Source organism: Pseudophryne corroboree, chromosome 4 (assembly GCF_028390025.1).
Source record: "Pseudophryne corroboree isolate aPseCor3 chromosome 4, aPseCor3.hap2, whole genome shotgun sequence".
Lineage (NCBI taxonomy): Eukaryota > Metazoa > Chordata > Amphibia > Anura > Myobatrachidae > Pseudophryne > Pseudophryne corroboree.
This window is the reverse complement of record NC_086447.1, coordinates 244458868-244470867: the sequence shown is the minus strand read 5'-3', so window position 1 is coordinate 244470867 and position 12000 is coordinate 244458868. Positions and strand designations below refer to the sequence as shown.

The window sequence follows — 12000 nt, the reverse complement described above, 5'->3', positions numbered from 1 at the left end:
CAAAGAGAAAGATCGTAGGTTTTACAGGCCATTTCAGCAGAAAATCTGAAGCAAAAAATAGAAAACACGAACATGAGTATAAGTTTGGGTGCAGTGTGCCTGAGAGGCCACCCTGGACAAACCTACATATTTCCGCAGGGGTTTCGAACAGCACCTAGAGATAGGAAGGTGCTAAGAGGGAAAGGCCCCTGCGCCCCCTTGGGGCGGAGAGGGGAGCGAGAACAGCTTTGCGGCACCTGTCAGGCCAGCTGCGCCTGACTGAGGGTTAATGTGACACGACATATAGACTATGACTATGAGACAGAGTACTTACTCTGATTATGTGAGAAAAAAATGATCCGCAAACTAGAAATGTTTTAGGACAAAAATGTAAAAGTTGATATTAAGAAGGTTTTCCAAATCAATAATAGGCGGGACTATTCTATTTTACCTATCAAGTACCCATGGCTGCTGAGACCCTAGACAGGTCCCAGTACTAGAGTGGGCATGAGCAAATGTGGAGCATTACTATACTCCGCTCTGCATACAGGTCCATGTGACACTCCCAATGGGGGCTGTTGCTCCACCTGTCAAGCTGGCCTGGGCCCCTTCCCAACTGGCCAGGGTGCAGGTTATCTGTATCTGCCCCACCCCCCTCTTTATGTATATAAAACAGAAAACACATTTGCCATCCGGGCTAACAAAAATATACTAGCAAATATAACAGATAGAATTGTGTCATATTTTGCGCAAAACATTTAAGCTTGCATCCCATCGTCAAGGGACCCCAATTTTCTGCAAGTCCCTACACTGCCGGCGGCAGGGGAGGGGGAAGGCTTAGGGTTAGGCACTACTGTTCAGGGCTGGGCACTAGGAGGGGGGGGTTTGCTCTAGTCGCCAGCCGCCGAGGGTTATCCCCAGCTGCCACCCCCGGAGGGTTATGGTAGAAAGGGGGTGGGGGGGGGTAAAAATACGTCAGGATGCCACTGTTGGTCATGTGATCACCGGCGTCCCGTCCACTGGTGTCAAACCTCCCAGCACACCATTACATTGCATCCCCCTCTTTGCAACTCTGATGGCTCCTATCAAACCAGAAAGTAGGCTCACAGGGGCAGATGTATTAAGCCTGGAGAAGGGATGAAGAAGTGATAAAGCAATGATAAGTGCAAAGTGATACTGCACCAGCCAATCAGATCCTGTCATTTTTCAAATCTGTAATGATTGGCTGGTGCGTTATCACCTTCCACTTATCATTTATCCAGGCTTAATACATCTGCCCTACAGTAATGTATGCACTAGGTGGTCAAAGAGGAGCACTTGCGCACAATGGAATGCAGCGCATCTTCTGTATTTTGTAAATGAGCCTATGGGACTATGAATTCATTCTGTGTTTCATAAGCTCAAAAGTACAGACTTCATTTTCTTTGAATGTCTTCCGTAAAATGAATGGGTAAAAGAGATGGAAACACATTAGAGGCACTACATTAGTAGGACCATTTGTTTTACTTTGTGCCGGTTTTTCAGCTGATTTTAATTAAGAACAGATGCAGAGCTGAAATGTGTGAACAAGCCCTTACACTTTGGGGATGCCCCAGGCATACTGCTACGATGCAGACCATCGTTATCTGACAGTACCCAATAGCAACATCTGGACTGATTATTCTTAACCTGAAACTCTCGGAAGGCTCTTTGTGCTCTACAGATTACACCTATTAGTCCTAGATCACCTTCCTCAGGCTCAGATCTACGTCCAGCATACTACACTGATTTGTGACTCATTTATTTAGCTGTATATTTCCATGTTCATGTACTGTTATTATTCAGACCAACAAGTCGGCATCATGTTTAATTCTCATTTTCTTAAAGAGACCTCATGATATAGCACATACTGTAAGAGCTGATGCCTGATAGTTCTTCAGGGCAGCCACACCTCGCATGCACTTGCAGGTATACAGGACAGGCTTCTAATATGCTGCCATATACTGTAGCTTGCTTATGGGTGCTTCAATAAACAAGTTTCTTACAATGTCAGCTTGGTGAGCAGGGTCCATTAACTAGAGTAGTTTGTCACCCCGAATCTTCATGTAGCCCGCACTGCCTACTGGATTTACGCTTAGGTAATAGAGGCAGGTGGTGGGCTATCTGCAGTTGGGGTATGATTAATGTCACATCTACAGTATTGGCCTAACCTATAGAGAATTGAGGCACAATAGGCCGTGCACCTGGCCCATCATACCACACTCTTTGGGTGAGAACACTCGTCTTTCTAACAAGCCATGTCTCTTTCAGGGGGAGAGTTATCAAAGCTTGGAGAGAGATAATGTGTACAGATAAATTACCAGCCAATCAGCTCCAAACTACCATGTTACATGCTGAGCTATTAAAATGACATGCGCTGGTTGGTTGGTACTTTATCTCTCCACTCTACCTCTCGCCTAGGTTTGATAAATCTCCCCCTTAGTCTCCAGAAATGGGTCTGTTGGTACTATACAGTGAAGCTCTGTGCAGTGGGGTTTCTCTGCAATGAATCTGTTTCAGTGTGGCTGCCAGAGAAGGCTTTGATCAAGTAGGCTGCTAGTAATGGGGTCTCTGTGGAATCAGCACTGCGGTCTGTGTAATGTGTGCAATATACTGTAGCTGGCAGTGAGGTATATGGAAAGTGGCTACAATGGGGTAAATGGGGTATACACACTGGAGCCAAGGGATAGGTCTGTGAAATTGGGCCCTGAGTGGTTTACGAAGCCACAGAGCTGGTATAAACATAATCAGGGGCACCTCTGTGTAATCCTGTTCTACAGTGTTAGCCGGCCCGTACTCAGTGTTACTCTCTGTAACAGTGCATGTAATTGCTTACATATTCCCTGCTGTCAGTGACTCAGTATAGGCAGCTTGTGAATCGGCTCAGCTGGTTTATCACGACTCTTGGATTTTTGGCTCGGAAAAAAAATAATTCATGTCCCATAATCCCTAAAGGGACAGTAAGGGCTAGACTTTCTTAATGAATCCTGCAACAGCCATAAGATACAATATAGTGACTGCTTTTTTTCATCTTTATTAACCAGTCTGTCAAGCTACAGTAAGCCTGTTACACCTATTTTGGGAACACAATTGCAGTGCATGAAAGGGTGTGGTATTGAAGGTCGACAGTAACTAGGTCGACAATGTCTAGGTCGACCACTATTGGTCGTCAGTAACTAGGTCGACAGGGTGTCTAGGTTGACAGGGTCTTTAGGTCGACATGGTCTAGGTCGACAGGTCAAAAAGTCGACATGAGTTTTTTATGTTATTTTGGTGTCATTTTCTTCGTAGAGTGACCGGGAACCACAATTAATGCACCGCGTCCCCTCGCATGACTCGCTTCGCTCGCCATGCTTCGGGCATGGTGCCTTCGCTCCGCTACCGCTTTGCTCGGCACAGATTATCGTTCCAATCGTAGTCCACGTGGATCGTGAAGTATGAAAAGGTTCAAAAAAAGAAAAAAATTGTGAAAAACTCATGTCGACCTTTTGACCTGTCGACCTAGAACGTGTCGCCCTAAAGACCCTGTCAATCTAGACACCCTGTCGACCTAGTTACTGTCAACCAATAGTGGTCGACCTAGACATTGTCGACCTAGTTATTGTCGACTTAGAGACCGGATCCCGCATGACCTATCCTGTATCCATTCTGTTTCACCTGAAAAAATTGTTACTGTATTATGGCCCTCATTCAGCATGGATCGCTAAATTTCAAAAACACAAATAAACAATTTATCAGCAGACTGCGCATGCGCTGCGAATGCATTACGTATGTGTGAAGGCCGCATTGCGATTGCATGCATTCGCAGGCTCAGGCCAAGATGTACTAAGCCTTGAAAAGTGATAAATTGCACAGTGATAAAGGGGTCTATTTACTAAGCCTTGGATGGAGATAAAGTGAACCGAAATAAAATACCAGCCAATCAGCTCCTGTCATTTATCAAACCAAGCCTGTGACATGTCAGTTAGGAGCTGATTGGCTGGTACTTTATTACTGGGAAATGTATCACTTTTCAAGGCTTAGTACATCTCAGTGAGATGCAATCACAATTTGACTAACAGGGTGTGGGGAGTGGTTGGGAAAACGCCGGCGTGTAATGGCCGTTTTCGGGGGATATATCTGACGTCAGCTGCTATCGCTTGCGATTAAAATCATGGCGCCAGTGCGACAGCATCTGCATTATTCTGAGTGGGCATGGGTCAACCACAGCTGTTGATAGTACTCGGTTTCCGCATGTGAATTGCAGAACTGCGAATGCATACGCAGAGTTGCGATCGCACCGGTGGACGTCTTTTACCATTTCAGGGCGGCTCTTCACATGTGATTTTTAGCAGTAGCAGTTTTGAGACAATCACAATTTCAGTCTCAATAGCGAGCCGTGCTGGATCTGTTCCTACTGTATGTTTGTAGGGGGTAATTCAGACCTGATCACTGTTCAGTGCACACGCAGGTAGCGTTCGCAAATGTGCAAACGCATCACAAGCGTGCGTAAGGACAATAAAACACGCCTTCCACGCACGAGTGCACAAAACGTGCAGCAGTGCACAAAAGAGGTGTTTCCTATTTTGCTTCGCATAGGCGCAATGCGTTCGCAAGGTTGCTAAGCGCATCGGCTGCAACACTTAGTTTGTCGTACATGTGTGTTGCAGTCGCTAGCTTGCAACATAGATTGTAATTTGCTCTCATCCATTACCAGATTTTCATTCCAACCAGCTAGATCTGGCAGATTATCTGTATAGTGTGTCTTTTGTCAACCTAATTGATCAATAACATTCTGCAATTAAGGCAACATACATACTGTTTGCACAATACACTTAACACTATTAAAAAAAACAACTATATTTTCAAGTATGTAGTTTGTTAAAATAGTGACGTAGTAAACCCTAAATTAAAAAAAAGGAAAGACACATAAATAATGTGTAGTTTAAAAAAATAAACATATTGAAGAAACAGAGGATAAGATGATATACAGCAGTATAAAAGACACATAAAAAGGAAGAAGATTAAGTTAAATAAAAACGCAATACATAGTTTTCTACGTTTACTGTGTCTTAAAACAATAAAAATAAAATATTTTACAAAATATAAAAAAAAAAAAAAAAATTAGACACAATGCCCAGCAGGGCCTGTATATTGGCCTGCATGGCCAGGAGCTCCCTCCTGATGGCCTGGTCACGATCTCCAACCTAACGATCTGTAATAAGTTGGGAAGAATGTGAAAAAAAAATATTACAAACAAAAAAACATATTATATAAATCATCATCACTACAATCCACTAGTATGCTACTGCTAAACTGATTATGCTCTTTACATATGCTACTGATTAATAACACATAAAAATTAACATTCACATCTAAAAACAATTATTAGCATACATATTTGTCTACGAAAATATATCACTCCCCTTATATAGTCAAAACACCAAAATCCCATCTACACTATGCATCTGTCATGTTAACGGCTCACTAGTTTACAAACACAGGTTCTGGAGTTTGTTGGGCCACTACCCATCATAAGAATCATAAGATGGTCCAGTAAAATTAGCCATTCAGACAAGCCTTTTAGATTCACCTACCACACACATAACTTTCAAAATTCTTATAACAATTTTATTCCATGACATAATGGGGGATATTCAATTGTTTGAAAAGTCAGTTGGGTGTCTGTTTTTTCTATCTAATAGACAGGGCAAAACAGACACCCCACCGACTTTTCAAACATTTGAATTCCCCCCAATTAATGTGTTTGCATTGTAATTGGTGAACTATGATGGTCCCAGAATTACTTCCTACCATTGATTTGAATTCTGAAATCCATAGACCACCGCCGCTCCATTTGGTCTGCTGGGTGTGGACCCTCGCCTGCAGTTTGCTGCGGACCTCCGCGTAGGCTGCACACTTATGGGCGTTAGAGACATGTGGGCCCGTGCGGCCTATGCGGCGGTCCATATTTGCAGTGAGGAGCCGCAGCTTCCTCACAGTGATGGTGGCAGCTCGCATGGTGCCAATGGCGTATTCATCATACATGCTAATATTTATACTGTCAGCCTATTGTTGATTGGTTGTCAGCTGTGATGCTCAGAGATACCAATAAACTTTATTGCTATTAATGCACATTGACAGTCTGGTCCGTGTTCTCAGTTGTGAACGCAATTGCGAGTGTATGCTACTGTAAGTGGAGAATTCACAAAAAAATTACCAAACATTTCTGCTCCTCACTCAACTGAACATTACAAGACTGTTGTGTTTGTAATGTGTCAAGAAACACATAACATCATTGTTTTTAAAAACTATATACAGGTTGAGTCTCCCTTATCCAAAATGCTTGGGACCAGAGGTATTTTGGATATGGGATTTTTCCGTATTTTGGAATAATTGCATACCATAATGAGATATCATGGTGATGGGACCTAAATCTAAGCACAGAATGCATTTATGTTACATATACACCTTATACACGCAGCCTGAAGGTCATTTTAGACAATATTTTTTATAACTTTGTGCATTAAACAAAGTGTGTCTACATTCACACAATTCATTTATGTTTCATATACACCTTATACACACAGCCTGAAGGTCATTTAATACAATATTTTTAATAACTTTGTGTATTAAACAAAGTTTGTGTACAATGAGCCATCAAAAAACAAAGGTTTCATTATCTCACTCTCACTCAAAAAAGTCCGTATTTCGGAATATTCCGTATTTCGGAATATTTGGATATGGGATACTCAACCTGTATATATATATATATATATATATATATATATATATATGTTGCCAACACAACACTACTGGTGTTCATTAACTCTTGACATGCTTATTTAGAAATTTTACAACATTACAATATATTTTATGTACAGCCACTAACATTGCTGAAAATAGGAATATTTTTCCCACAAATGCAGTACTATTGTTTTTAGAAAACTTGCATCAAATTTGTGGTTTTTTTTTTGAGAGTAGCAAAATATTTAAAACAAAACAAGACGTGCTAATAACTCAAACATACCGGAAATATTGAGCCACTATTTTTTCCCGAAGGGCATAGCGGCGTCTGTTTTCAGACCCTCACCTCCATGTATGGCCAACCCCTGGCTCCTCATCCTCTGGGCCCAAAATTTGGTTTTGGGCCAGCTCCACATGTCTCCTTACAGCAATATTGTGCAGTATTGCACACAGGACCACTATCTTACTAACCAGGGAGTCATTCCGAGTTGTTCGCTCGCAAGCTGCTTTTAGCAGCTTTGCACACGCTAAGCCGCCGCCTACTGGGAGTGAATCTTAGCTTATCAAAATTGCGAACGAAAGATTCGCAATATTGCGAAAAGACTTCTCTGTGCAGTTTCTGAGTAGCTCGAGACTTACTCTGCCAGTGCGATCAGTTCAGTGCTTGTCGTTCCTGGTTTGACGTCACAAACACACCCAGCGTTCGCCCAGACACTCCTCCGTTTCTCCAGCCACTCCCGCGTATTTCCCAGAAATGGTAGCGTTTTTTCACACACTCCCATAAAACGGCCAGTTTCCGCCCAGAAACACCCACTTCCTGTCAATCACATTACGATCACCAGAACGAAGAAAAAACCTCGTAATGCCGTGAGTAAAATTCCTAACTGCATAGCAAATTTACTTGGCGCAGTCGCAGTGCGAACATTGCGCATGCGCAATTAGCGGAAAATCGCTGTGATGCGAAGAAAATTACCGAGCGAACAACTCGGAATGACCACCACCATTTCAGAGAGAGCTAGAGATTTAGCACACCTACGATCACTTTCACAGACATGCGGGGGGATGCCCAGAACAGTGCTAGTCCACCCCGCCTGTCTGGCTCTGCCCGCCCTGCACAGGAACAAAAGCATCGCCCGGCGGCGATGCTTTTGCAGCTGAAGAGTAGCTCCCTACCAGCGCAGCTCCTGTGTGCTGGCAGGAAGCTACCCGTCGCTCGCTCTCCGGGTCCCAGCGGCAGCAGCCACTGTGGCCCCCTTCCCGCAGGCCAGGTACACCTGTGTTGCCTGGACCGCGCAACCGGCCCACCGCATCTCGCCCAGTGAACACCTCTGCCTGTCAATCAGGCAGAGGCGATCTCTGGGCAGAGATGCTGATCGCATCTCTGGCTTGCGCCAGTGCACTGCGGCGCCTGTGCATGCGCAGTTCAGACCTGATCGCCCGCTGTGCGAAAATGCACAGCAGGGATCAGGTCTGAATTAGCCCCATAGGTTAATCATTAAAACAACACAGCATAAGTGAACACTTCATTTGCGATACTAAACATGTTAAATATGATTTAAGTGTATATTGATGTCATAGATGTGTACACGTTTACCTATACTCAAATTGCGCCAAATAGCCCTGTTTGGTGTGCCACTGATTTTGCGACTAATCCACGCCATGCTTCCTGACACATAGTTTTGTACTGAATGTGCATCTAAAGCTGGTTACACACTAGAACAATGTGTGTCCTTGCAACGTTGCGACGTGATATAACGATACATCTGCACAATCTGGTGTATAACATTGCGATCTGTTGTTACACCATAATTGTAACCGCAACTGCAAACCGTCATTCATCGCATCGTGCCATCTAACGTGCAGCACACCAAATAAGAAGATGCAATGAACGATCAATGTGCACTTGCAATCTGCCGTATTTATTATACGATGCATACAATATATCATTCCAGTCCATGGGGGTGATTCAGATCTGATCGCTGCTGTGCATTTTCGCACAGTGGGCAATCAGGTCCTAACTGTGCATGCGTATGCACGGCAATGCTCACGCGTGTTGGACAACAACGGGCATCGCCGGTCAGCAACATGATGGTGCAAAATTCAGATTACACGGGCGTTCGCAAGGTGATTCACAGGAAGAGGCCGTTTGTGGGTGGCAACTGAGCATTTACAGGGAGTGTCTGAAAAAAACGCAGGCGTGCCCAAGCGTTTTCAGGGAGGGTGTGTGACGTCAGCCTGTTCTCTTCGCACTGTAGGAATAAGTCCTGGGCTGCGTACAGACCGCAGAAGGTGGATTTTCGCAGCTCGGTGTACACATGCGAATTTACACTCCCCCTGGAGGTGGCGACTATCTGATCGCAGGACAGCAAAATTAGCAGCCCAGCGATCAGATCTGAATTACTCCCCATGTCAGAATGATATACAGATGTAGCCATGCTCATATTTGCTGTGATGCAGCATGCTGTAACACGGCTTGCTGCATGGCATGCCGGGCTGCGACTATTGGAACCCAGCGATCGCTCAACGAGCAGCATGCCATATTGCAGCAAGGTGAGCATGGCTACATCTGTATTGCTTAGGGCAGAGGTTCCCAAACTGTGTGCCGTGGCTCCCTGGGGTGCCTCGGGTCACTTGCAGGAGTGCGCTGGGTTGGTGGTCCAGGACCAATTCAAATTATTCATGGTCAATATAATAGGCAAAATTAGTGCTGGTGGCTGCCAGTCATAAAATATGTGGCCAAACAGAAGCAAATCTTGTCCCTCACCACACAACTGACCCAAGGATGACATATAAACGCGATCTACTTAATGTAATATTTCTTTCTAAATTTCTCAATAAGAAATTTTTGGCCTAGGGGTGCCGTGAAAAAAATTCTTATATTCTAGGGCGCCGTGATTCAAAAAAGTTTGGAATCCACTGGCTTAGGGTGTACCCGGCTTTGGCTGCATCGGTAATGCTGGAAAAGTACAATGCCCGAGTACCTTGGACGCATTTGCATGCAGCAGGAATGTGCGACGTCTCAGACGCTAAACTGGGTAAAAAGGAAAATGACCAAGAACAGATACGAGTGAGCCTTGTTCTTAATCTGCAACATTGAGACACAAATACTAATCCTAAACACCCAGTAACCTACAGTATCAGTGACTTTGGATGCAGCTACAATGCAACACAGACACTTTTTGAAATAGGCAGGACAGTCCAGGAATGGCAGAAAAAGGATGGATGGATTAGTACACATCTGTATATCCTTCATGTAGGTGAACTAGAAAAAAGGGTTAAAGGAAAGTAGGAAAGCATTACCATGACAGTCTGAGGAATCTGGACGTGTGAGAGCTATCATCAGTACATTAACTTAGTGTTATGTTTATAACCTATACGCTCATGAGTTCCTGTTAATGGTTGTTTGATATTTGCAGGAATGGAAGAGTCTCAGGCAGAAGAGAGATGAGAACTACCAAAAGGTCATGTGCTGCCTCGTACATCGGTACTTGACTTCAATGAGACAGAAGATGCAAAGCACAGACCAGGCCACCGTGGAAAACCTAAACGAGCTCCGTCAGGATCTTTCCAAATTCCGGAATGAAATGAGAGATCTTCTTGGCTTCAGGACCTCCAAATATGCAATGTTCTATCCAAGGAACTAAGACTGTCAATGGACTGCTGACTCTTTTTTGTCTAGGAATATTTTAGTTCTGAATTTTTCTGCATTTGCTTGTGGCAGTATTTCATAGTCTCACACGTAAGGCTGGGGACACCTGTGTGTTTTAGTAGCTGTGCATTTCTCCTGTTTATAAATGCCCAGAAGAAAGTTAGGAGAGTTTTCTTGGGCATTTATGGGTATTTTATATCTACTTGGGGAAATGTATCTTTTATACTTCAATAGCTTTTTACAGCTTCTGTTTAACATATTGCAGCATTTTAGGTTCATTTCATTGGGTCTGGGTTTCAGCAATTAATACAGTAAGTAGTCATCAAACGAAGTGCTAATGAGTCTAAGCCATTCTGTAAACATCTAGTTTGCTAGCAGAGTCCTGTCCCGATGGACAGCCATGATTTGAATTAACCGGAGACATAAGCGTATTTTTCTGACACATACAATTATTGTAGCTTATAAAAACACAAGTGTAACACCAGCCTCAATGTTGGGCATTTAAATGAATGATTATTGTTTTGTGCCATTCATTCCATATTCGTTACAAAAATATATAAAACTATTAAAAATATAAATGTAAAAAACGTACAACATTTTAACTTATGGTACAGTAATTTTGACGACTTGCTATAAAAATGTAAAATGTTGTTTATGTTGCCATTATTGTCAACACTTAATTTGGACTGAACATCGTTTTTTCTCGTATAACAGCAAATAGAAGATATATTTTTATCTAGACAGTGTATATTCGGATGCTAGCCGGTGACTCTGATATTCAGTCTTTTAGTGGGAACATTCTGAAAACAAGGAAACATGCAACTGTGCAAACACAAAAGTGCTCTAACAATGGTGGTTATTCCGAGTTGTTTGCTCGGTAATTTTCTTCGCATCGCAGCGATTTTCCGCTAACTGCGCATGCGCAATGTTCGCACTGCGACTGCGCCAAGTAAATTTGCTATGCAGTTAGGTATTTTACTCACGGCATTACAAGGTTTTTCTTCGTTCTGGTGATCGTAATGTGATTGACAGGAAGTGGGTGTTTCTGGGCGGAAACTGGCCGTTTTATGGGATAGTTTGAAAAAACGCTACCGTTTCTGGGAAAAACGCAGGAGTAGCTGGAGAAACGGAGGAGTGTCTGGGCGAACGCTGGGTGTGTTTGTGACGTCAAACCAGGAACGACAAGGACTGAACTGATCGCAGTGGCAGAGTAAGTCTCGAGCTACTCAGAAACTGCACAGAGAAGTCTTTTCGCAATATTGCGAATCTTTCGTTCGCAATTTTGCTAAGCTAAGATTCACTCCCAGTAGGCGGTGGCTTAGCGTGTGCTAAGCTGCTAAAAGCAGCTTGCGAGCGAACAACTCGGACTGAGGGCCAATGTGAATATAATCGACCATTTGCTGGTAAAGTTAAATTGAAAACAAAACGTATGGATTGAGCATTTGGGATTGAACATTACCATCTAAAAATGTACTTATCTCTCATCGAGATTTTTTTCTCCAGATTAATTGAATTAAAAATCACTTTTATTAAGTGTTTAACCAAGGCACTATTTGTGAAAGACCCAAACCTTTAGATTTCAAAACACTTAGGCACTTTTCAGTTATGTTCTATAAGACAATTGGCAG

General features: G+C 43.2%; 1 protein-coding gene across 3 annotated transcripts in view; it reads left to right on the top strand.

The window, feature by feature from the left end:
• TRPC1 (transient receptor potential cation channel subfamily C member 1) overlaps positions 1–10966 on the top strand; it is a 394953-nt gene extending 383987 nt beyond the window's left edge. For all 3 annotated transcript variants that reach the window (XM_063915992.1, XM_063915990.1, XM_063915991.1), the window contains one exon: positions 10140–10966. In XM_063915992.1, coding sequence (XP_063772062.1) covers positions 10140–10367 — 228 coding nt within the window. In that variant the 3' untranslated portion in view covers positions 10368–10966. The remainder of the gene's footprint in view (positions 1–10139) is intronic.
• The last annotated feature ends 1034 nt before the right edge of the window (positions 10967–12000 follow it).